Raw genomic sequence first — 26328 nt, forward strand, 5'->3', positions numbered from 1 at the left:
AAGCTAGAGAGTGCAGAAGCTGCATTGATGAACAGCATTGGCTTTTCTGCGCAGAGAGATGCAGTGACGAGGACAGACACTCAGCCCGGGCTACAGAAGCCTGGGAGTGAAGCCGGATCCCATTGTAGCTATGACTCGCAACTGTTTCCATTCCACACAAACGCCTTGGAAGAGACAAACCTAGCGGCCCTTAGCACCAAGAGCTCTTGTCCCCCCGTGCCACCAAAACGCAGTGCAGCAGCATCACGTCTTGGTGACAAACTGCTCTGGCTGCAGGATGGGGCCAAAGCCACTGTTCCTTGCGTCCCAAGCTATTGAATGATGATGATACTGCTTATCACACAAGGATTCGTGTAAATGCTGAAGCTGCCCTAGCCAAACAAGCACAGGGAAGGGCAGGTGCTTCCTTTGCCTCCTGCCGAAATTGGCTCCATAGGAAAAAGCATCACGAAAATGCTGCCAAGCAGTGTGGGGATGTTGCTGGCAGGTGAAGGCCTGTGCCCATCCACAGGATCTGGCCCACCCACAACAGTAAGGTGCACCAGTGGGTGCATTAACAGCTCAGGCTGCTGCATGCTCACCCCACTTTGATGTCTGGAGATGCTTAATAGTACCCTTTTGCCTCAGTTGAACTTGTTGCAAGCAGGGACGTTGGCAAGCCAGCACCATCATGTCTCTTCAGTGAGAGAGGGGATGCATGATCTCATCCTGCCCGTGCTAGGCAGGTGCCAGGAACTGGGACCATGTTTGGTGGTCCAGGCCATGTTGCAGTTTGGCATTTCCAACCACAACTTGGGCACACACAGCACCTCTCAGGAGGACTCCTTGGTGGCCCCAGAAAGATGGATCATGCTGCAATGAAGCCACTGTTCTCATGGACAACAGTGAGGGCATAGTGCTTGGGTCTCACCTGAAACGCCCCTTTGCAGCCACACACAGGTTGATAGCACAGGGACACACACCCAGCTCCCCTGAACACAGGTGCATGCTAACTCCTGCCTGCAGACACAGCACACACAGCCACCTCTCCCGGTGCAGACTGGTGAGCACACAGAACGCACACAGCCAGCTCCCCGCGAATGCATAGATACACTTATTGTTGTCCCAGCAGCACACACATGCGGGAGTCTGCACACACGCTGCACAGGCTCAGTCTCTCCCACAGCCTGGCATGGGCTGCAGAGAGGCATGTGCATGCAAACAGCCCTGTGGACACACCTTACATGCAGCGTGCACACACACAGGGCAGGGGTGCCAGCGGGTGAGCATGGCCTTCCCTGCCCGCACACATGCAGTGCATTCACCCCATCCCAGCTGCACAGACACTTGTGCTCACTCTGCAGCTATGTATGGTGCACGCTCCTCTGGCTTGGTGGGTGCTCACCTGCGTGCGCAAGCATGGGCCAACTGCACAAACACGGACACTCGTGCATGGAACCACAGAACGATTTGGGCCGGGACGTTAAAGGTCACGGAGTCCAACGCCCCCTGCAGCAAGCAGGGACATCTGCGATTAGCTCAGGTTGCTCAGAGCCTCATCCACAGCACACACAGGTACCTTACACCATGCAAGGACCCTCTGCACACGTGTGCAATAAGCACAGCACCCTCTTAGGCGTGCATACCCTTGAACACCTCTCCTACCCACTTCGCTCTCCTCACACATACACGTATGCATACGCGGACACTGCACCCCTCTCCCTGCACCCCCGTGCAAGCACGGCCTGCCCAAACACACACACGCTGCGGCCCGCCCAGCCCCCTGCGCCACGGCCCCATTCCCGCCCGCGGCCCCACACAGTGCGGCCCCGGGCCGGCTCTCGGCGGGCCGGTCCCGGGGCTATCCCCGCGGGGCTGCTGCAAGCCCGTCCCTCCCCGGATGACTCCCTTGACGTGAGCTAGCAAATGGGAGCAGGGAGGGGTGTTGCTGCCTGCCTGCCACTTGTTGCGGGGAAGAAGGGAAAAAAAAAAAAAAAAAAAAAAAAAAAAAAAAAAAAAAAAGGAAGAAAGAAAGAAAAGAGGGGAAAATCCCACCCACCCTCATCGGCGCCGGAATAAAAGAAATATCGGCAGGCGCACAGCCATGTGAGCGGCGGGCCGGGACCGGGCGGAGCAGCCGGCCGTGCCCCCCGGGACGGCGGGGCGAGCCCCGGGCGGCGCTCCGAGCCGGCGGCATGGTGGAAAACCCCAGCCTGGCAGCCAAACCCGCCCTGGTGAGGCCCGGCGCGGCCGCACCGCGACGGGACGGGGTGGAGGGACCCCGGCAGCGCGGGGGTGCACGACGGGAGCGGGCTGGGGGCACCCCCGGGCGGACAGGGAGAAGGATCGGGGTACGCGGTGGGAGAGCGGGGAGGACAGGGCGCTCAGTGGGACCGTGGATGCGGTGTCTGGCGAGATCAGGACGAGGTCTCCGGCGGGGCTGAGGCGCGACGGGGGACCGTGGTAGAGGACGGTGTCGGGTGGGACCGTGGATGCGAGGGTCCCCGACAAGTTGCGATCCCTAGTAGGATCGGGCGGGTGGTCCCTAGCAGGACGCGGGTGCCCAGATGACGGAGAAGGACTCCCCGCAAGACCTGGAGACAAGGGTGCCGAGCTGGACCTGTCCCCAGTGGGAGCGGGAAGGGCGTCCCACGGAGGAGCGGGGATGAGATCCCAGAAGGCCAGATCCCCGATAGGGTAGTCTACCGGGTGGGAGCGAGGAGGGCGCCGGGTGGTCTCTGCGGGGGAAGCAACCCCTTCGGCAGCAGGAGCCGCTTCTGGGGCGGCGGCGGCGGCAGCTCCTCTGCCAACTTTTGGGCAGGGCCCGTGGGAGGATAGGGGCTGGGGGCGAGAGCGGGTAGGGTGTGCTTCCTCCCCTCCCTCCTCCTCCTCCGGCGGCGGCGCTCAGGACATGCCCTGTGCCCGCAGCCGGCCGCCCCGCCGCGGGGGCCGGCGCCGACGGGGGGGCTGCGTTTGGCGGCGGTGATGGAGAGTCTGCAGCGGCAGCAGGCAGCCCGCCTGGCCCGCGGCCCCGACGGCGCACACCGACGGCCCTCGGGCGAGCCCGATCCCGGGCCGCCGCCGGCGGCTCCCCGCCGCCTGCCGGGCCCTGACCCGCGCCCGCCGCCCGCTGCCGCGGGAGGGGAGGAGGAGGAGGAAGAGGAGGACGACGACGACGAAGAGGAGGAGGAAGAAGAGGAGCCCCGCGAGCTGCCGCGCCCCCCACACCACGAGTGGACCTACGAGGAGCAGTTCAAGCAGGTAGGAGGCATCTGCCACACCAGCGCACCGGCACCAGCTGCACTAGGTGGGCACTCTGGGTGTCCCGACATGGTCTCCAAACTCAGGGTTCAACCTTCCTTTAAAGAGCACCGTTTATGATCCCACTGCCTCCGAACCCTATCTGCATCCCACCTTAAATGGGCAACCCTAGTGGGCCAAGCCCTATTACAATCCCATTCCAAGCAAACATTCCCAGTATCCCCTTTAACCCCTGACATTATTGCCATGCCACCATAAATGAGACTCCCTCCATTCCCTTTCCACTACCCTCAAATGTCATCTCAGGCAACTATGGTCAGTGCAAGCCAGCACCCCTGTCCTGGAGCCCCATCATGCTCCAAATGAATTCCCCTGAATGCTTCTTGCTGTTTCTGAGCTCTGTCCTACCCCAACAGGCATCATTATATGCTCTCCATCTTCCTGTCACCAAACCCCATCTCATCCAACACCTTCTTGGTGTCCCCTATGCCTGACCCCAGACCCCTCAGTATGACAGGGTGCCATTGTGCCCACTCTGATCCATGCAAGCTGCATCCCTGCTGCTTTCTGTAACAGGGTAAAACAGGATGACTCTTGTCCATGGAAATGTTGCAGAACTGAAACAAGGGCAAGGGCTTCAGTGCACAGTCAACCCGTGGAGCCAGTGGACCCAGAGATGAGCTCTCCTGTGTTTCCTCTAGAGCTGAGGCTTGTTGCAGCTGGTCAGTGCTGCTCATTGATTTCCTATATTGGCTGGGGGAAGCAGTGCCTCTACCCTGTCCCCTCACTCATGGTGGACATAGGGGAGACTGATGTCACAGAGACCTGGTGCAGGGATGGGTTTCTGGGGCTTGTATATAGGGTGGGTAAAAGGCTTGTGTTTAAAGTGTGTAGATTCTGCCTGTGCTGGGTTGTGCAAGCCCTGCTTCACACAGCTGCATGAGTCTGAGTCTGGATTGCACAGCGCCAGGCTGAGTGTGTGCTCCCTGTGTGCTCAGCTTTATTGTAGGGAGAGAGAGGGGTAACGCTGGTGGCAGAGTGGGTTGCAGGAAGGCTGCGGCAGGAGGATGGAACAGAGAGCGGGAGATTTTTAGAGAGGCATTGTTCAGAGGGCAGTGGGACAGACCGACTTAGTGGCTCATCCATAGTGGCTCTGGCAGGAGGGTTTGGAGACAGCAGTAGGGACCAGACTTTCGGGTGTCATGAAGCCATGCCACTGCCTTTTCTGTTTCTGCAACACAGTCTGATGTGGAAGAGCAGGGCTCACCCGCCCAGACAACAGACAGGAGCACAGGCATGTGCTCGGCAGCCATGCCCGGGGAGGCTGCCAGCACCCGACCCTGCCTCGAAAGCAGCCCGGCGAGGTCCGCGACGTGTGCGCTGCCGAGGCTGAGCAGCAAGAGCTGTGCGGGAAGCGTTACGTTACATGCCGCTGAGCCGAGAAAGGCTGACTGTCCGGTTCCCGGGGTCAGCAGCTGCTCCCGCCCAGGCCTGGGCAGGCAGCACACAGAGAAAGCATCCCCGGCATTTCTCGCCCTTCAGCCTCATGCCCTGCCCCGGCTGGGGCTGCAGAGCAAAACTGGCAGCTCGGTGTGAATACTGGAAGATGAAAGGCAGGGGAGGTTGGGACGGGGAGTAAGACCTCTTCCCAGGGTGAGAGCTGAATCCTTCCTTGCTTGCTCTCCTTTTTCTCCAAGCCTAGTTGGAAGAGTAATGGATCCCTGCCCTGCACTCTCACACATGGGTTTCCCAGCTGGTAACATGTCCTGTCTAGCCCAGGGCAGTGGAGTATCACTTCTGTTAGTACCTGTGGGCACACAGGGTCAAAGGGTCTGATTGTCTCTGGTTTATATGGGATGGAACAGGGAGAAGGGAAAGGTGTTACTGGGACCAGCCCTGTCCTACCTTTGCATGGTGTTGCCATATATGAATTGGCAGTTTGGGTCAGGCTGTGGTGCCACCTTGCCCTAGGGTCTGCAGAATGTCACTTCTGTCCCTCTTTTACAATCATCTGGAATGGGATGTGCCTGGGAGGGACATATCTGCCCTGGGCTGTCCTCAGGCTGCAAGGCTGTGCCTCACCCAGCTTGGGGAACAGGTTCTCTCAGCAGGGGCTGAGTAGGGAGGGTGGCCACGCTCTAGCTTTTGGAGGTTTCTCAGGAGCTGGGCTGTGGTGCTATGGGATACAGAAGGCAGCAGGTGCCTGCTTGCAAGCTGCCAGGGCACTGGCAGTGTGGACAGGAGGGCCCTGGAGCAAGAGAGAGATTCTGCAGTGGCCAGGGCTGTGTTTCCCTCTGCAAACCCCTGCCTTAAGTTTTTGCATGCCAGCACAGCACTAGCAGCATCGCCCATGACAGGCCTCGGGATCTGTCTTTGCTGTCATCTTCCTGCTTTGGGGGAGAGAGCTAAGCAAATGGAGACCACCAAATCTAGTCTGGTTTGTGGAGGCTGTGCAAAGAGCCACTGTTTCTCTGCAGTGAGGAAAGGGCCATGATGAGGATAATGTGGGAGGCTGGTTTAGGACCAGCCATGAGGCTTTCCACACAGCACGGGGTTGCTTAAAATGGGAGCAGAGGATGAGGTTGCAGTGGAGAAACCCATGGAGGGTTAATAGGCAAACACTGCTTTGGCCAGAGTTACTTTTTGGGGACGTATCCCATGTGTTTGACTTGGTTTTATATGTTTTCTGAGGCACCAGTTTCGGGAGAGCTGGTAGGACCTTTGCTGTGATCTGGGAGAGCCACACTGATGTTAGGGGTTGTGAGACCACCTCGCCCTTACCTCTTGCATCAGCCCCTGGCGCCGGTCTGTGTACACTTGATAAGGACACATCAGGTTAGAGACGTGGGCAAAGGCCTGAGAGGTCTCCTGCATCCAGTACTGCAAGGCAGCTCCAGCCTTGGGGTGGGGGCCTCAGAGTGGGGTCTACCCACGAGCTGTCCCTCCTTCCCAGGAGACAAAAATGCCACCAAGCTGTGATGCTGTGTTGCTGTATCAAGCGTTTGACTTCAAGGGCTCCAGGAAGAGCCTGGCATTGATGGTGCCAGCTCAGCCCCGTGAGCTGAGCTTTCGCTGTCAGGGAGCTATGTGCACACATAACAACAGGCACCTTCTTATCCTCTGTACAAAAGAAGAGCAGCACCAGAAGCCAGGGCTTCCCTCTCCATCCCTTAGCTCTTCCCAGAGGTGGCATTATGGAGAAATTCAGGGCTCAAATACTTAGGTGTTTTGTCATATCTTTAGCAGCAGAACTTTGCTGTCAGGACCATGCGTTCTCTGTCAGAGCCCTACCAGTACATTCAGACCCATCTGGTTTCTGCCAGGCACATCAGGGTCCCCCTGGAGCTCCTTCCCCCCTGTCCAGGAGCAGCTGGGGAAACTTTTGGGTGTCTTGTAGCCCCAGAGACTAATCTGGGGACTGGCTTTGCCAACAGATGTTTGTCATCATCCTTGGCCTGCACCGGTGTGGCTCTTGCCATGGTGCTGTACCTGCACTGTCAGTGTCTGATGCTGGCAGTTGCCTATTGCACCCACTTGCCCTTTGCATGCATTTATGGGAGGATCATGGGCTGTGAACACATGTACTTACATCTCAAAGCCTGGAGGAAAGTTCTCCAAATTGGCTTCAGCCCTTCTTGTGCCGTGAACATCTGTCTCAGCACCATCCTGAAAATACAGGGCCTGCAGTGCACACCCTCCCATCTCCATTGATTTATCCTGCAGGATTGTCGTTGTCTGCCAGGGAATGGAGGTAACTTATAAAGGTGACCACAGGGAGAGGTGGGTGGTCTCTGCCTCACTCTCCAGCACAACTTCAACCCAGGTGCAGAGGTGACAACGGCAGGGTTCCCAGAGCTAAATTAAGAGGGTCTCTGATTACATCACAGAGGCAAGGATGGTGGACAAGGTGTTTGCTACTGTCCATGGCTGCCTGGAAGCTTCTCACTGGCAAACCTGCAGGCTGAGTCCTTCTGGGATTACCTGCTGCAGGAAGGCAGAGGTGGCAAGAGTCAGTGTTCTAATCCCTGGCATTGGGAGCTCTGGCAGCCCCTGCAGCTCAGCGCTGAGTGCAGTGACACAGGGCAGGAGCAGGGGCAGCTGGCCTACAGCCAAGAGCGTGTACAGAGGTGTTGTGGGCATGTGTGTACATGCAGACCAATGCCAATGCATATGCACAAAAAGTGTAGGGGTGTGCTAGTGTGTTTCTGAATCCATGTGAGTGCCAGTGAGCGTGAGGGGGACTCAGGAATGCCCACATGTGTAGGGATCCCTGGGAGATCCTATGTATATGTGTGAATCTATCTAAGTGCCCACATGTATATGTACCCTGTGAGTGCTGATAGGTGTATATAGACCTATATGAGTGCCCAAGTCTGTGTGAATGTGGCCAGGTGTGCACAAAGCCATCTATGTGGGTATGTATGGCACTGTATGTGTGCCCACACGTGTATGCGGTGCCCACATATGTCTGAACACAGCTATATGTATATTTAGGCACATGTGTGGCATCCCAGCATGTAGAGACGCTCCTGCATAAGCATGGACCAGTGTCTCCATGTAGAGAGCTATGCAGATGCATGAGTATTTGAGGCAGGGTTCAGGGGTTGAGTAGTTGTTCAAGGTGACCCTTGCATCCCTTGCCCCAGTGCACAGTGATGAGTGGACCTGGTGAGTATCAGCCTCACTACAATACAAGGGATGCTGAGAGCCTTGGTGGCTGCTCCAACACCATCTCCTAAGCCAAGGGTTGAGATCAGGGGCTCCAAAGATGAGATGTGAGGGTGTGAGAGTAAAGATGCTGTGGATGGGAGATGAGGTGGCTGTTTCCATCTCCCTTCCTCGCTGCCACTTCGAAATCAAATGTGAGTGGGGAATTTGTGATGATTTGTGCCTCTTCTAATCTGCCTGTTGGGTTAACAATGGAGGTAAATGCAGACTGGGCAGGGCTTCTACACAGAGGTGGAGATGGAGCACCTGGTCCCACTGAGATGCCCATGGAGATTTTGCAGTTCTGTGGGGGTATGGGAGTGAGCTCAGGTATGTGTGGTGGGGGAGTGTGTGTAAGGGACAGTGCATATGGGTGATGTGTAAGTGTGTTCCAGGGAGAGAGATTATAGAATCATAGACTTGCTTTTGCCAGAAAAGACCTCTAAGATCATCTAGTCTGACCATCGACCTGTGACCACTATGGCCATTAGACCACATCCCAGTGTGCCATGGCCACAGGTTTCTTGGAACACCTCCAGGGACGGTGACTCCACCACCTCTCTGTGAAACCTATCTTTTCATAAAGAAACTTCTCCTAATATCCAGTCTAAACTTCCCCAGCACAATTTCAGGCAATTCCCCTTGTCACCTAACACTAGAGAGAAAAGACCAACACCCACTTCACTGCAATCTCCTTTCAGGTAGTGGAGAAAGCAATAAGGTCTCCCTTCAGCCTCCTCTTCTCCAGACTTAGCACTCCTCTAGACTTGCTCTCTAGAACCTTCACCAGCTTCGTTGTCCTTCTCTGGACAGTGCTCCAGCACCTCATTGTCTTTTCTGTAGTGAGGGGCCCAAAACTAGGCATGGTATTCAAGGTGTGGCCTCACTACAGTAGGGAGGCTTGATCACTTTGCTGTTCCTGCAGGCCACAGTATTCCTGAGGCAGGCCAGGATGCTGTTGCCTTCTTGGCCACCTGAGCACACTGCTGGCTTATGTTCAGGCAGCTGTCAACCAACACCCATAGGTCCATTTGTTCTAGGCAGCTTTCCAGCCACTCTGTCCCAAGCCTGTACCACTGCCCAGAGTTGTTGTGACCCAAGTGCAGGACGTGGCACTTGGCGTTGTTAAACCTCATACAAGTGACCTTTTTAGACTTATCAGGTAGTGACAGGACTAGGGGGAATGGAGCAAAGCTGGAGGTGGGTAGGTTCAGACTGGATGTGAGGAGGAAGTTCTTCAGCATGAGAATGGTGAGAGCCTGGAATGGGTTGCCCAGGGAGGTGGTTGAGTCCCCGTCCCTGGAGGTGTTTAAGGCCAGGCTGGATGAGGCTGTGGCCAGACTGATCTAGGGTAGGGTCCCTGTCAGGGGAGGTTGGAACTAGATGATCCTTGTGGTCCTTTCCAACCCTGACTGATTCTATGATTCTGTGACCTCAGTTTGGATCCCTTTGCAGAGCCTATCTACCCTCAAGCAAATCAACACTGCCACCCACTTTAGTGTCATCTGCTGACTTACTGAGAATGCATTCAGTTCCCTCATCCAGATCATTGACACGCTCAAGGTGTCAGTTGCATCCTGGGCTGCATCAAAAGAAGTGTGGCCTGCAGATTAAGGGAGGTGATTGTGCCACTTGACTCTGGTAAGAACCTCACGTGGAGTGCTGTGTTCCACTGCGGAGCCCTCGATACAAGAAGCTCATGATGGAGCAGGTCCAGAGGAGGGCAAATGATCAAGGGGATGGAACTTCTACAAGGACATGCTGTGAGGGAGTTGAGGTTGTCCAGCCTGGGGAAGAGCATACTCTAGGGAGACCTGATAATGGCCTCCCAGTACCTGAAGAGGGCCTGCCAAAAGGCTGGATGAGAGGATTGAGTCCAGCATCAGTCAGTTTGCAGATGACACCAAGCTAGGAGCAGGTGTTGATCTGTTGGAAGGTAGGAGAGTCCTGCAGAGGGACCTGGACAGGCTGGATGGGTGGGCAGAGGCCAATGGGATTCTGCACTTTGGCCACCAAAACCCCAAGCAGCACTACAGGCTGGGGACAGAGTGGCTGGAAAGCAGCCAGGAGGAAAGGGACCTGGGGTACTAATATATAGTAGGCTGAAGATGAGGCAGCAGTGTGCCCAGGTGGCCAGGAGAGCCAATGGCATCCTGGCCTGCATCAGGAACAGTGTGGCCAGTAGGACAAGGGAGGTTATTCTTGCCCTGTACTCAGCACTGGTCAGACCACACCTTGAGTGCTGTGTTCAGTTCTGGGCCCCTCAATTCAAGAGAGATGTTGAGGTGCTGGAAGTTGTCCAGAGAAGGGCAACAAAGCTGGTGAGGGGCCTGGAACACAAACCCTATGAGGAGAGGCTGAGGGAGCTGGGGGTGTTTAGCCTGGAGAAGAGGAGGCTCAGGGGTGACCTCATTGCTGTCTACAGCTACCTGAAAGGAGGCTGTAGCCAGGTGGGAGTTGGTCTCCTCTGCCAGGCAACCAGCAATAGAACAAGGGGACAGAGTCTCAAGTGGTGCCAGAGTAGGTATAGGCTGGATGTTGGGAGGAAGTTCTTCCCAGAGAGAGTGATTGGCATTGGAATGGGCTGCCCAAGGAGGTGGAGTTGCCGTCCCTGGAGGTGTTCAAGCAAAGCCTGGCTGAGGCACTTAGTGCCATGGTCTAGTTGACTGGCTAGGGCTGGGTGCTAGATTGGACTGGATGATCTTGGAGGTCTCTTCCAACCGGGTTGATTCTGTGATTCTGTGCTTCTATGACTGTTCACAAAGGTCTGTAGTGATAGGATGAGTGGCAATAGTTTTAAATTAGAGAAGAGTTCAACAGGGCTTGGGGCAACCTGATCTAATGGAGGATGTCCCTGCTCACTGCAGGAGGGTTAGGCAAAATGAGCTATGGAGGTCTCTTCCAGCCCAAACCATTCTATGATTCTATGTATGCAAGAGTTGCATGAGTGTGCAGAGGATGTGCATGCACACAGGGGGAGTGCGTGGGAGGGGATGGAGTGTGAGCATGCAGGGCAAGTGTGAACAGAGTGTGTAGTGGGTGTGCACAGGGTGTCTGTGGGTATAGGTGGTGTGTGAGTGTGCATGCAGTGTGTGGCCCTGTACAGAGATGGTGTGCAGAGTGATGGATGAATGTGCATAAGGGGCCTGTGTGCCCAGGGAGTGTGTGCAGAGGGTGCCTAGGCCTGCACAGGGGCTATGTGTGCAGAGGGGAAGCACGTCTAGGGGCTGTGTGAGCTCTCACTGGGAGAGCTGCTTGCCCAAGGAGAGCGTGTGTGAAGGTGAGAGTGCACAAGGAGAGCATGCTCATGGTGTTTGCATGTGCAGAGCAAGCTGGAAGGCTCTGACTTCATAGATGGGAGTGCACCGGGTGCAGAAGGCCAGTGTGCTGGCTTCTGTGCATGGGGGGCTTGGAGACCTGTCCCCTGGCACACAGGGCACATGCAGGGCTGAGGGTGGTTGTGTTAGTGGGGCTGTGTTCCTCCCTGGAGGCTGCAGCTAGGGGCTGCACCATACTGGATCCAGTGCACACAGCTGGTATTGAATGGCAAGGCAGGAGTGAGCACCAGTCCTAGAAGCCCTTTGTGCTCAAGCATGCGGCACTTCCAGAGGTGTAGGCAGGGTCCAGGGTTACTGACACCAAGGAGTGGCTGCACCAGCCCTTTCTCTCTCTCGTCCCTTCAGAGCAGCCAGAGGAACAGGATGGAGATGCATAAAGAGGTCACCAAGCACCCAATGCATGTTGTAGGCATGTGCACATCCCCCCCAGGGTGTACACCCAGCCCTACAGAGAGTGTGTTTATGCACCTCCAGCATGTGCAGCTCTATGCACATCCACAGCAGGTGTGCTCATGTTCATCCCTCAAAGGACATCTGTGGTTATGCTGGGGCTGGAGAGGGATCCCCTGGTTCTGGTCACCCCAGGAGGGATTGATGTGGAGATGAGGATGAAAGAGGAAGCAGAAACGGAGAGGAACGCATGGGTGGAGGGGGAAGAGGTGGTGTGGCAAGCGCCAGTGGGTCAGAGAGGTTAACCTGAACAAATCCCCTCTTGACACACTGCCTGCTCAGCCATGAACAAGTGGTAAGGGGGTTACAAGCTTGCTGAGACCCAGACCCCCTCCCATGATGCCTCCCCAAGACAAGACAGGCAGATGTGGGGTGGTGGGACGGGACCATGGGTGGTGCTGACAGTGGCACCATGCATCATTTCTCCTCTGACACCAACCCTTGGGAGAGCCGTGCTGGCTCCTTGTGCCTCAGTTTCTCCTCCCATGAAATGGGTTGAGAAGACTGGGGACCCTGCAAGCCCTGACTTCGCCTGGGGGGGGGCAGGCGGAGGAGGAGGAGGGGTGGGAGATGTCCCAAGGCCAGCGTGGCCAGCCATCACACAGTCCCGCAGCTTGCACGAAACCGGGTTAATGTTTGCAGCAGGCAGCTCTCCCGGGAGCGGCGCCGCGGCGCTGGGGACGGGGGTTTTAATGACCTGCCGAATCCAGGCATTATCAGTGCTGATTAAACCTGCTGCTCTGTAAAGCGACGTTAAATATTAAGCATGATGAAAGGCTTTGAGGGGAGGCCGTGGAACTGGAACAGGGCTCCAGGCAGAGGTGTTCAACCACATCAGTGGGGTGACTGTTGAGGCTGGGCTGGGGATGTCAAGACAAGCAAGCACCCCAGTGCCCCTCGGGTCTGCAAGATCAGGGGAGCAACCCCCCTGTCAAGAGCCGGCAGCGCCTTCACATGCAGCCAGTGTCCGGGCAAAGCCCTCCCGTAACCATTAACTTATTAATGACTGGTGGCGGAGGCAAGCAGTGGCTTGCAAGGTCAGGGGGTGGTTTGTGCCCCGAGGGGAATGAACTGTCCCCCAGCTCTGACAGTGGGAACGTAGAGGGGACACAAGTGAGCCCTCCGCTACCTTGTGTGTGCCCCGTGTCTGAGAGGGCACGGGGGGAGCTCTGATCGTGGACACTGTTGGGATGCAGAGGCATTGGGATGTGCAGGGCTGTGTGTCAGTGGGAAACAGCCACTTCGTGTGCTTAAACCTGCAGAACAAGCTGAGGCACTGATGGCTTCTCTGTTCCCACCCTGTGCCATCAGGACACAGGGGTTGGATCCCCAATGCCTGAGTGCCTGGCCATGCACCATCTTTCTGGGAAGAAGCTGGGGACCCCTGAATCAGGGACGAGTCATGCTCCAGAGGGGTGCAAGGACTCCAAAATAGCCTACCAGCAGTTGGCCACCTGTGGTGTGCAGCTGCACTCCGGGGGGCTGTGGAGAAGTGTGGAGATGAGCATTACCTGAGCTCCCTGCGTGAACAGTGGACAGATGGAAAAATTAGCAGTGTGGCTAATCAATGCAGTGCATATTAAGTGGCTCAGGATTAGGTGGAGGGGGGGACACAAGGCTGTGGGGAGCCAAGCAGGGCCTGGGATCGATATGGTTTGTATTAAGTGGATTAAATTCTGGTTGCTGATCTGAACCCTCACTGCCAGCAGGAGATGGCTGAGTGGGAACTGTGGGGTCCCACTGTGATTACTTCCCCTGGCAGCAGGGTTGGGGCTGGGAGGGGGTCTTACCAGTGCAGCGCAGCCTGCAGATGCCTGGAGGGGTGTCTTAGCACCTCACCGCATCCATCCTCAGTCTAGGAAGTCAGCTATGCTAAAGGATGCAACAAACTTCAGCTCCAGCCCTACAGCTCTTAAACCTGCAGGAGAGGCACCTCCTGAATGACTGAGAGATGCCAATGATGTTATTTAATCGTGATGAGGAGGAAGGAGAGGGAGGTGCAAGGACTGTTCACATCCCTTCAATAAACCGTGTTTGACCCACTGACCTCTAACCTGCCTGTCAAGCCCGGTTATCCCCATCCTCTAAGGAATAAAGAAGTCACCATGGCAATAGGATGACAGGAGGGGGTGGAGTCCCCTGAGATGCACCTAGGATGGAGCGGGCAGAAGAACACCCTGCTCTGACCCTGTACCTGAGCAGCAGTGCTGGGTGTTGTGGGTTCCGCAGCTTTTGGGGGTCCAAGCACTGTGGACAGGGTTCCTGAGGCTGTCAGAGCAGAGTTGCGCTGTGCACTTGGTGGGATATCGATCCCGGGCTTGACAGTTTAATACTTCTGTTTATAGAGGAATATAGTTACATCGATGGCGTTAAATGAGTTACTAATTATATCAATACAAACACGATTAAAAGGGTCCTTGCTCATAGGTCACCACAAGAGGAGCTGCTGCTCGTGTTGCACAACTGCCCCTGAGCAAGGCCTGCCGTGGCTGCTCCGAGGTGCACAGTCTGGGGGGGGGGTTCTGTGGTGGTGTGTGCTTCTGCATCTGAGGGGTGTCCCTCCAGGGAAGATGAGCCCATTTAGGGTTGTGCATGCCTATCTGGTGCTGCACATGTGTGATAGTTTGGGAGTTTCCCGCCCCCCCAACCTCCAAATTCAGCTGACTAGATTCAGTTGGCTGGAAGTCTGGAAGTTAAGGAAGCTATATTTACAGTTTAGCACAACCACCTCCTCCCCCTCCATCCTTGCTTTCCTCTCCATTTCTGCTTCCTCTCTCATCCTCATCTCCACATCGATCCCTCCTGGGGTGACCAGGGCTTCTTAGCTTGGGAAGGAGATGACCAAGGGGTGACCTCATTCATGTTTATAAATATGAGAAGGGTGAGTGCCTGGAGGATGGAGCCAGCCTCTTCTTGGTGATGCCCAGTGACAGGACAAGGGGCAGTGGGTGGAAGTTGAGGCATAGGAAGTTCCATGTGAACCCCAGGAAGAATCTTTGTACTGTGAGTGCGACAGAGCACTGGAAACAGCTGCCCAGAATGCTTGTGGAGTCTCCCTCTTTGGAGATACTCAAGAACTGTCTGGATGTGTTCCATGTGTGAACTGGCAGTGGGGCTGGAACAGACAATATTTTGAGGTCACTTCCAGCCCCTGACAGTCTATGATTCTGTGATTCTATTATATACAATGTACAGATATTTACAGTTGTATACAAGTTAAAAAGTAATACGTAAGTACAAGATCCCTCCTGAAACAGTCAGACTCCCAAACCAAACCTCCCCCTCTACCCTCTTCTTCCCCTTTCCCTCCTCAGAAAATAACCAGATCAATCCCTGTATATCTCATGTGGTATATCTGCAGAAACCTGAGGTTAGATGTCAAAAAGACAACAAGGAGGTTAGAGGAAAGAGGATTATATCAAATTCAGGAGTTAAGGCAGATGCAACCACACAGACCAACAGAGAGAAGAACTAGTGAGAGCTGAGAAGTGTGTGAGAAGCAAGTGCCTTATCTATATTTTGACCGGTTGCATCTCTCAGCAGAAGAATGAGTGATATAGGTCACTTGCTTTTCTCCTCACAGCCAAGGATATAATTTCCTCTCAGTAAAATATTCCAGTTAGCCTCAAATCAGCACAACATGCTCATCTGGAGTGCCTGTCTGTGGTAGTGCATGCACATAGGGATTTGTGCACTCACAGCTGGAGAGTGTGTCCCTGGAGGGCTGCGTGTGTACCTGTGGGGTTGTGGGTGCTCATGTGGAGTTGTATGCACCATGAAGAGTTGCACATGCTCACCTGGGATTAAAGCTCCTGTAGGAGGCTGTGCACAACTAGACATGGTTGCTTGTACCTGTGCAGGGACTTGTGGCTGTGCAGGTTGCGTACACATGTGCACGCTCAGGTGCGCACAGGCAGGGTCATGCACAGCAATACAGGGTTGTGCATGCTTACGTAGGGTTGTATGTGCCCATGCAGGCTTGGTGTGGCCCAGGGAGGGTGGGAAATGTGTGCACGTACAGGTGTGGTTGTGCACACACTTGTGTGGAGTTGTGCATGCACAGGATGGTTGTGCAGATTTACATGAGGATGTGGGGTCGTATGTACTCACACAAGGTCGTGCGTGGTCATGAGGGGTTGCGTGAGCCTAGGACTGCATAGGTTTGTCTACGTTCAGAGGGGCTTGTGCACAACTGTGTGGGGCCCTGTCAGCCCATGTAGAGTTATGTACCCCATGTGAGTCATGTGTCACCCCACAGGGGCTGTGTGTGACCATAGAGGGTTGTGATTTGCCTCTTAGATGGTCACTCCCCAGGGTTATGGGAGCGCACCACCCTGCAGAAGGACAAGGAGGGTGAGTAGCATGGCAGACATCCTAGAGTAAAGGATGGAGTTCTCTCCTTCTTCAGGGATGGGGCTGTCTGAAGGGTCCCTTCTTGCCTAAAGGATGTGGCAGACCACTACTTGTACCATTATCTGTGCCACCACCCATGCCACATCTCTGCTACTCTTACAAACTTGTAATGCCTGTATTCTGTAAAGAGCCTTGACTGGAACTCAGCCCACCTTGCACCAGCAAGAATCCCCACAAACCACCTCATCTCCAGCCTAAGCATCCTAAATATCATGGGACATTTGGTGTTTCTGAGGGTACCCAAGGGCCCTGTCAAGTGGTCCCCTATTACTCAGCTCCACTCATCTCCACTTAAAAGGTGACCCTTTCTCTTCGTTTTATGTAACATGGTTTTGCATCTTGGTGCACTGCAGATGAAAAGGTTAGAGGTTAATAAATGGTGGAAAAGTAAATCCCAGGACTTGGAGGTGTTTTGGGGACTGGACTCAGTGGCAGTGTGCACTGGGTGGGGTCCTGTCCACCTTGGTGGAAGGATTGGCACCCAGGTGCCTGGTGAAGATGGGACTTTAGAACTACTTTGACACCCCATTTCTGAAAAGATGGTGGCTTCACCTTGTTGTGGGATGGGCAGCAGTTGCTGATTTTGGGTGGGCTTGCTCCTGCTTTGACAAACCAGGAGATTGTAGGGGTTGGAAACGGACTTGTTGTGGTTCAGAGCCCTGCTGCATGCAGGAACAGGCAGGGAAATGCAGGCAAAGCCTGGCTCAGCCTTCCCCAGGCAGAAATCAAGGCAACCCTCTGGAGTTCTGCTCCAGGCTGACCTAGTTACCATAATCAATGGATCAAGTTGCTTCTGAGAAGGGGCACAGAGCAGGGCAGGGAGCTCTGCAGTGGAGGGGAGGAACAAGATGCTAGCACCCACAGGTCAGGGCATGCCAAGAGCACCCAGTTGCATGAAGGCAGTGGGTGAATGGCACCCACAGGGCAAGGAAGCAGAGACTGAACACCATGAAGTGGCTCAGAGCCAGTCAGTCAGCATCTGTATTTGCGGTGGGAGACTGATAGGAACACCAATAGACTAGGTTAGGGACAGCAGTTAGCACCTCTCTGCTAGACAAGGGACAGGTAGCTGGCACTCATGGATCAGATGAGGGATTGTGTTAGATGTACCTGGCCAGCGATGGGAACCTCGGTGTGCCTGTAGAAGCACTGCTGCATCCCTCTGCGTCTGCATGTGCCACATCCCTGCATCCGCACATCCGTACATTTCCATGTCCATGCATCCCAGCAGCCCCATATCCCTGCATTCATCTGTCCTCGCCGCATCCCTGCATCCCACATCCCCACGTCTCTGCTGCCTGACACCCCTGCAGCAGAGCTCCCTTTATCTTCCGGTGAATGATGTGCTGTGTGGAGGTGGGGGTGCACCCTTTCTATTGTTTTTTAACGGCCTTTCCCAGCACAATTGTTTTTTAAACGACTCTATTTTGTGCCTGACTTTGTTTTCCAGCTTGCATTTCTTTGTATATGTTTTGGAAATCCATTCTGGACTGCTGAGTTTTGTTTCTTTTCAATGGCTTTAAATTCTTGCCGGGCTTGCTGGGAGGAATTGGTGTCTATAGCGCCTTCGATTGGTGCTAATTTTTCCTTCATGTGCTCTGACTTTTACTGCTGGGCCATCGATCTGTCAGGCTCCAATTTGTCATGGTCACCCAGGCACTGTGCTGGAATCAGGCGAGCCCTGGCTTTTGGATGGAGCTGGCACCTCATATCCCTAAGTGCAGGGTGGCACTTGCCACGCCAGCGCCGTCCTTCACCTCAGCCTGGGGAACCTTGTGTCCAGACCTGCAACCATCTAACACACAAAAGCATCCTTAGAGCCTTGTGTGGGTGCACCAGCCCTGCACACACACTGGTCGATCCACACATTTTCAGGGTCACACAGGCACCGGTGTCTGCACACACGATGCTGTGCTCGTGGTTGTGCTCTTGCACACAGTGCATGTGCAACTTGCTTTGCAGCCACACACCAGCTGCAGGAAGACCTTGCACCCTGCAGGGACCTGTCACTGCTGTGCTTACACCCTGGTCCCCATGGGCAGTTGGGGAAGATGAATTTGGGGTCCCCAGACCCAGCCAGGGGAGACAGATTTGCAGTGAAAATGCCCAGCTGACAGAAGAGGACTTGCAGCATGTCCCTTTGCAGAGGTGCCTCATGCTGTCCTTGACCATTGATCAGGCCCCATCTCAGGCTGTGCTTACCAGGTCACTGATAACCCTGTTACCTCTGTTGAGTGCAGTGGCCCCTGGCACTTGCAGCTCCCTCACCAGCACCCAGCACCATGGCCCTGACAGCTCTCCTGGTACTGGAAAAGGACCAGCATCTCAGATGCACAGATGTATGCATGCCCACATAGATAAGGATGCTGATCCCAGTCCAGGACCTGGTGAACACTGGCACTTGGGCAGTGCTGGGAGGCTGCTGAGCCAGAGCAGAGATGAGTATTCCAGTCCCAGGGACCCACCCAGGTATCCAGAATTTTCTGCTGCTCATAGGCATCATCTTCCTGCACTGAAACACTGTCATCCCTCCACCTAGCATGAAAAGAGATAGGAAAAACTGAGGTACAGATTCAACATTTCTGTAGCGAGGGTGCAAAATCATCAGTGATGTGTGGGGAGCCCGTGTTAGACCCTAGGCCTGGGGAGAGCTCAGCACTGCCAGCACAGAGAGTGTGCCATGGGATCCTGTCAAAGCACAGGGAGAGCCTTTGACTACTGTCAAAGCAAGCAGGTGAGGCCAGGAATGATGCCAGGTCCTGGTACAAACCTTGATGCAAGATCCTGGCACAGGCAAGGTCCTGCCCCTGGCACAGCCCCATCTGCCTCATGGACCCACATGTGCTGGCAGCAGTGACTTTTCTTTTTCTCTCCCCCAGCTCTACGAACTGGATGAGGACCCGAAACGCAAGGAGTTCCTGGATGATCTTTTCAGCTTCATGCAGAAGAGAGGTAAAGATGGGTGGCCATGTCCATTAGCATACCCCTTGGTGACAGCCATTAACAACATATGTTAACGATATCCATTAGCAGTGCCTATTTGTGAGGCCTTTTAGCAATGTTTGATTAAGATATCCTTGGCAGTGCCCACTGGTGATGCCCTTTAGGGCTCCTCATTAGCAGTGCATGGTGAGGATGCCAATTACCAGCACCTCTCAGCAGTGCCTGCGGTGATGCAGGAGTGGGGTCAGCAGTGCGGGCAGCACCGGGCACCCAGGGGTTAAGAGCTCAAGCAGCAGCCCAACCCTATTGGAAATCTTTGCTATCAGCATGGGGGTCCAGCGGGACTCAATAAATGCTTTAACCTTCGCCCTCCCGGCCCAGGCTGCGACAATTAAAAGTTGCAGAGCACGAGCATGTGGCCAGCCGTATTAATTAGAGCCTTTTGTTGGCGTGTGGATTAATGAACATGCTGCTCAATAGCCAGTAAAGCCCAGGCAGAGGTTAATGCCCAGCTAATTAAGAGGGGAAGGCTGGGGAGGTTGTGTGGGAGCAGTGGGGCTGGCCCTGTGTGGGGCAAGGGTGAGCACAAAGGGGCAGTCACCCCATGGCTGTGTCCATAGGAAGGGTGCTGGGGCAGCAGTGATCGTCTTTTGGGTCGGAATGAAACCCCACAAGCTTATTTCATTTAGATCTGTGGTGCAGGTGGCTGGCACAGCCATTGGGCTCATGCTGGAGCCTGGCTGGAGGTAGTGAGGTACTGCATATCATCCCGTGGATGCTCCCTGGTTCCCCTGGACATGGTATGGAGCTGCAGGGAGCAAGTGAAAGCGTCAATGCTGCCTCAGCCCCCCAGCATCCATCAGCCACAAGATTCATCGGCTGTACTGCGGCTTCATTATCTCTCTCTCCAGAGCTAATTAACTTTCTAGCCATTGGGGCTGGGACTAATTAAGCGAGTGCTTGGTGATGCAGGGAGGAGAGAGGGAGCCCAGTGCTTCCTTGCCAATGCCACTTCTCATCCATTGGTGTCTAGCTCCAGTCCTCTCCATCCCACACCTCCTCCAAGTAGGTGACATTCCTCTGGAGAGGACAGGCAGGTGTGTGAGTGCAGGTGTGGGTGTGAATGTGCCTGTCGAAGGACTGGGGAATTTTGGAGCCAGGTAGCAAAGAGGAAGAGGCAAGAGAGTCTGTGGGGCCAGAACAGCATCCTAGGAGTCAGTGGGGATTGGCCGAGAAGCAACAGCCCTTAGCCAGTGCGAGTGCTTCTGGGGCACTCAGGAGTGCGTGGGCAGGGGAGCCGTGACCCCCATCTGTATCTCCAAGGTAGTAGTGGGCCAAAGCACATTGATGCCTCCAGAATGAGCCCTACTAAAAGGGACTGTGTCTCCCCCTTGCTATCTGTCAAGGCAGTTTCTGCATTGGCATTTCAGTGGTGTGGAAAGTCATCAGAGATGAAAAATGGGGACATTGGGAACCCCATGGCATGGGGCAGGTACACCTGGCTCTGATGGCACTGGGAATGATACCATCACCCTCACCAGACACTAGGTACACGCAGTGGGGCACCTCATCCTGTGTCCCAACCTTCACAGCACCCCAAAAGTTTTGGGACACGAGTGGGCTGTTGTTGCTGGGGACTTGGCAGGGTCCCACTCATCTCCCTGCCAAGCTGAGGGTGCTGCTAATAACATGGGGCAATTAATCAATCAAGGAGCTAATTGCAGCACCACAATGGCTGCATCACATCCCTGGGCTTTTGTGCCGCTCACAGTGGCCAGGGCCATCACTCTGTGGGGATGCAGACAGGTCCCTTTGTCACCAGGATGGGCACCGGCCGCCTGCCCTGCGCAGCCCCAAGATTAATGGCGAGCCACTTTCATTAGCCACAACTAGGGAGGGCAGAAGAGAAAAGATGTCTGAGGGCCATCGATCAGGTGCTGAGGCTCTGCAAACTCATTGGCATGTTGGGGTGATGGGAAACCCTGGAATCAGGCCCCTCACGAGGTGATGGAGTCAGTGCCAGCAGCCCCCAAGCAGGACTACTGAGGGACCGCTGGCCAATACCGAGTCAATATCTCTGCCTTTTTCCCAGGAGAATAAACTCCTCTCACCCTTCCTGACAGGGCAAACAACACAGACGCACACACGCACAAAAAAAAGTTAAATGAACTCGGTAAAGGAATAAAAAGAGCTCATTTTTCAGGCTTATGTGAAGAAGCTGAGCCAATATCAAGGCCATAAATTAGGGATGCTGGAGGAGGGTTGTGAGTGACGGCTTCGTTTGAGGAGTGAAGCGCTGCCGCGACAGCCTCCCCTGGCCAAATGAATGGCTTTCCGATACCGCCTGCGCCCCGCCACCTCGCAGGAGGAATAAATATAGAGTGGGATGGGGCAAGATAGGATAGGATGCTCATCCCTCTTCTGCCCTGCTGCATCCTCTGGCTACTGCCCAGACCATTGCTCTGAGGTGTCGTGGAGCACAGCAAGGCTGTGGGGCTGTTTGGGGGTGCAGGAAAGTGTGAAGGCTGTGGCAACCATACCGGTCAATTCTGAACTCACAGAGCCCTTGTAACCTCATGTTTGCTTGCCCTTTGGCCTTGATGGTAGGGATGATGCTAGGGAACAGAGCCCAGTCTCTACTGAGAGCGCAAGAAGGGGCTTTAGGGTCAGATCTCTGAAGGTGTTTCGCTGGAGGCCTTTAGCAATCAGGGGCTGCTGGGGTGGGGAGTCTGTCCAGAATCTCCTATGGGAGTCTCTCTCTGTGGGGCTCAGAGGGGGAATTTTAAAGATACAAATTCTCTCTGTAGGGAGTTTATGGAGTGTAACTCCAGAAGGGCTATGGAGAGAGTCCCTCTTCAGAAAGGGTTATAGGAGAGTCTTTTTATTAAAGTTTAGCTGGGGTGTCTCTTTATTTATGGGGCTCTGAAAGGGTGTTACAGAGAATGTCCTTCTAAAATCAGAAGATTTTGGGGGGTTACACATTATAGGGACCTCTAAGAGTTGTAGGAGGATGGCCATCTCTGAGGGGTTGTGGAGGAGATACTGTGGGCACTGTGCCCCCACAACCCAACAGAATGTACCCAACCCTCCAGACAGCTCCATCGATGGGAACCCCTTGCTAGCATGCCAGAATCTGCCCTGCTTACAGGCACACTGCTTCTTTCTCAGGCATCTTGGTGTCCTACCTGCACCCTCTTTGCGCACGGGTGCATGTCCCCCTGTGGGGCAGCCAATACCTGCAGTGGGAGGGTGTTCCCAGAGCACGAGGGTTTTCTGATGACCTCACCTCACACCCTTTTCTCTCTCCCATTTGTGGACGGAAGGGACACCTGTGAACCGCATCCCCATCATGGCCAAGCAGGTGCTGGACCTGTACACACTTTACCGACTGGTGACAGACAAGGGTGGCTTGGTCGAAGTCATCAACAAGAAGATCTGGCGGGAGATCACCAAGGGCCTCAACCTACCTACCTCCATCACCAGCGCTGCCTTCACCCTTCGCACTCAGTGAGCACCCGCTAAGCTCAAGTGTCCCAGTGCCCTGAGTGGAAGCTGGCAGGGAGTACTCCAAAAGGGGATGGAGGGCACTGCCCCATCCCAGATGCTGTCCAACCCTTGTCCCTGCTCAGCACAGGGCTGGCTAGGAGGTTCATGGTGCTGAGTCTCATCCTCATTTTGTGTCTGTGCAGATACATGAAGTACTTGTATCCCTACGAATGTGAGAAGCGAGCACTCAGCTCTCCCGGAGAGCTCCAGGCCGCCATAGACAGTAACCGACGGGAGGGACGGAGGCAGACTTTTGGCACAACACTCTTCAACTACTCTCCAGCTGGCACTCCAACTCTGGTGGGCTCTCCCAAAATGCCTCTGCCAGCACTTAGCATCTCCACACACAACTGCGGCCAGCTTGGGCAAGTGCATGCCATTAAGAAAGGTAGGTGAGGAGCACATCTGCCCTGCAGCAGGCATCTCTCCTCTGGGATGAATGCTACTTTAGCAGCAGAGCTGTTCTCTCTCTGCTCTTGCCCAGACACTACTCCAGCAGCAGTGTTGTTCCCTCCCTGCTCTTGCACTTTTTGCTTGGGGAGCAAAGGAACATTTTTGTTCATTTAACCCCTTCCTGGAACTGAGAAAGCTTTAATTCTCCTGTGTGTGTGTAGAAGGGCCAAGCCCAGGTGCTGATGGTGGTGGCCCACCTAGTCCTATACTGCTGGGACAGAGGTGGCACTACTCAAGGATGGGGAGATGGAGTGACAAATTGGGGACATACTGAACTTTCCCGGTCATTGCAGAGGATGGCATGCTGGCGGCAGCAGTGCCAGGGCGCATCACTATCCCAGTGGGACTGGCCAGACATCACCTCACATCAGCCCAAGCAGCAGCTGCCTCGCAAGCAGCAGTGCTGGAGCAGCTGCGGGAGAAGTTGGAGACCGGGGAGCCTCCAGAGAAGAAAGTGGCCCTGACAGCAGAGGAGCAGCAGCGGCTGGTGCAACACACACTGCAGCACAACCTTCTGGCCATGGCTTCCCAGTTCCCCATGAATGTCAAGATCTCCAACCGAGGTAGCAAGATGCAGCACCTCAGCTTGGGTCACCCCTTTCACTGGCACACCGGGAGGGAGCAGCCGCTGCTGGAGAGGCTGGTGCCCTGCTTCTGTCTCAGACAGGTTCTTGTTTCTGTTTCTCTTAATGCTCATATTGGTATTTCCTTTCCCCAGATGACAGACAGGAGACTGCATTGAACCTGTCCACCAACGGCATTAGCAGTATCAACATGTCAATAGAAATAAATGGAGTTGTCTACACAGGTAAATAGAAGGGCCGCCTGGCCCGTGTAATTGCGGCCAGGAAATCCAATAACTTATAGCCACTGCCTGGCCAGCAAGTCTCTCCTTCAATCTGATATCTTTACTATAAAATCCATTGTAATGAAGTGGCAGGGCCTGGGGAGAGGGGGCAGGAGAAGGCGGGGAGGTCAGCAAGGGTGGAAATTGGCCCTCAGCAGGGGCCAGCTATGAAAGACCAAAGTCAGGGAGGGAAGGAGGGAAGTATGGATGGATGGATGGATGGACAGACGGACTTGGGCTGAGAAGTCCAAAAAGGCACCCCTTCAAAGGGCCTCAAAGGCAAGACTTAGATTTGGGGTCACTGTTGCACCTGGCTAGGTGCAGGGATTCCCTGATGGAGTAGCTTGGTGTTGAGTGCAGGGAAGGCTGCTGGGGCACTTTGCTGGAACAGAAGCTGCTTAAGGGTGTGATTCTGTGATTCCACCTGGCAAATAAGTTCATCCCATGCCCTCTGGTAACCTGCTTGCCCTGCTGAGGCACCCCCAATTAAAATCAATGACTCTTTATTCAGAGCTTGAGTATTTAATGAGCTGGAAAGGTCAGGGCTAATCAGCATGTGGAGTTGCAAGCCAAAGGGTCCTGGGCCATCCCACAGGCTGCCCAGTGTGGGTGAGGGTGTCTGGGTTTGGGGGTAGTATGATGGAAGGGATTGGAGTCACCAGGGGTACTGGTCATACCCTCCCAGTCTTGAATGCCCAACCCTGATCTTGCTTTTAACCCCTTTACTCTTGCTCCCCAGGTGTCCTGTTTGCCCGCAGGCCTCCGGCCACTCCGGCCCCCAGTGGAAGAAGTACCCAGGGCCGACCAAACCCGGTGCCTGCACCAAACCCACTGCTCCCAGCCCCCTCACATAGCCACACTCCCACCAGCACCTCACTGTAAAGATGTCAACCCCTGACAAAAGTAGATGGGGATCCCCAGGGCCTGAGAGACTGAGCTGTGAAACCCAGCTAGGTCACCAAGGTGGGATGTGGGACCCAAAGGTGCCTCTTGCTGCAGTGTTCAACTGTATTCATGGAAGTCTGGGAGCACCCACGTGGGCCATTTTGCCGCTCACTGCCACATGTGGGACCTCTTCCCTATACATTCCCTCTAATATGCTCAGCTTCCTTCCCAGGCATTGCCCCAGAGTGACCCACCCCCATATGGCACCTGTCAGCCCTGCTGCCTGAGGCACCCCTGGGCCCTGTGTGCTGCATCCACATACTGCAGCCTCTGAACCCACTTCGTTGCACCTACTGCAACTCCTGTACACAGCTCGGTGCTTACACAGTATCCTCCACATTGCCACATTCAGTGCTCATGTTGTATCTCTCATGTACTGTCTCCCCTGTACATCTCTCTACACACACTACTCTCCTTTTACACACTCTTGGTGCACACATTGCATCCCCTACTCAGCACATCCCCAACGCACACCCCCAGTGCACACATTGCATCCCCTGTACACCTCCTTGGTGCCCACATTGCGTCACCTGTTCACACCCTCCATGCAAACACTGCAGCCCCTATAAACTGTAACCCCTATACACTGCAGCCCCTATATACTGCACCCCCTACACAGCCCTCCTGCGCTGCCTAAGCTTGCTGCCCCTTCCTTGAGGCACCCCTCAGGGTCCTGGGTGCCCCCTGGTCACCCCAGGGGTGGTGTCACCTCTAGTCCTTGGATCTTTGACTCAGGCGGGTTACCTTGTGGGGCAGATATTGGGGATATTGGTGGGAAGGGAGGGAGTGAAATGTTGCAGGTAGTTAGATGGGGGTGGAGCTTACTGGGGTGGAGTGGGGTGTGGGGCTTGTGCAATGGCAGGATCTTCTTGGTGGGGTCAGGACTGGGAGGTCCATAAGTGCTCCCCACCACCAAAGGTTGTCAGGTTCCAACGCAGGGGGCAGGGAGACTGGTGGCACTCTGAACTACCTCGTTGGGTCCAGGTGGGTGCTTCCTCCACCCGTGTATACCCCTGAGTGCCAAAGCAGGCGAGTGTGGAGCAACGCTCACCTCTACCTCAGCACAGGGGGGGCAGGGCTTGGTGCTGCCAGGCTCCCCTCAGCATTCCTGTCACAGCCACACAACTCTATGTATAATCTATTAAAGGAAATCAGCTGCTGAAACAAACCAGTCTTGAGGGTGGTATACCTGACCTTGTGCCACCTACCAGTGCCCAGACTAGGGACAGTCCACCACCACAGCCTGTGGCATCCTAGTGTGGCAGCTGTAGTGCCTGAGGTTTCACAGTCTGCCTCACCTTTGCTTCTAACACCTTTGCTTCAAGCATGAGCTGGATTAGACTGAGCACCAACTCTGTATGTGCCAGCCAGTTTGTGGCAGCTTACCTATGGGTTAATTAGTCTGCCTGCACCAGGCAAGGGGCATGGCTGTGGGACTGCTAAGGC

The 26328-nt window shown here is 54.8% G+C and overlaps 1 protein-coding gene across 1 annotated transcript; it reads left to right on the forward strand.

Moving 5' to 3' along the window:
* The first annotated feature begins 2817 nt into the window (after positions 1-2817).
* Positions 2818-26050, forward strand: ARID3C (AT-rich interaction domain 3C). The gene is made up of 7 exons (XM_064140445.1): positions 2818-3240; positions 19028-19100; positions 22415-22598; positions 22781-23025; positions 23384-23653; positions 23809-23898; positions 24677-26050. The coding sequence occupies exons 1-7, from the start codon at positions 2965-2967 to the stop codon at positions 24817-24819; spliced, it is 1281 nt and encodes a 426-aa protein (XP_063996515.1). The 5' UTR covers positions 2818-2964; the 3' UTR covers positions 24820-26050.
* Positions 26051-26328: the final 278 nt, after the last annotated feature.

The sequence above is a fragment of the Pogoniulus pusillus genome, chromosome Z (genome assembly GCF_015220805.1).
Source record: "Pogoniulus pusillus isolate bPogPus1 chromosome Z, bPogPus1.pri, whole genome shotgun sequence".
In the NCBI taxonomy this organism is placed as follows: domain Eukaryota; kingdom Metazoa; phylum Chordata; class Aves; order Piciformes; family Lybiidae; genus Pogoniulus; species Pogoniulus pusillus.

Bases quoted from the DNA above. Each gene is read 5' to 3' on its own strand.
- ARID3C (XM_064140445.1), top strand. From the start codon at position 2,965: ATGGAGAGTCTGCAGCGGCAGCAGGCAGCCCGCCTGGCCCGCGGCCCC. The intron at 3,241-19,027 runs GTAGGAGGCATC...TCTCTCCCCCAG, and splicing joins ACGAGGAGCAGTTCAAGCAG to CTCTACGAACTGGATGAGGA. The intron at 19,101-22,414 runs GTAAAGATGGGT...TGTGGACGGAAG, and splicing joins CAGCTTCATGCAGAAGAGAG to GGACACCTGTGAACCGCATC.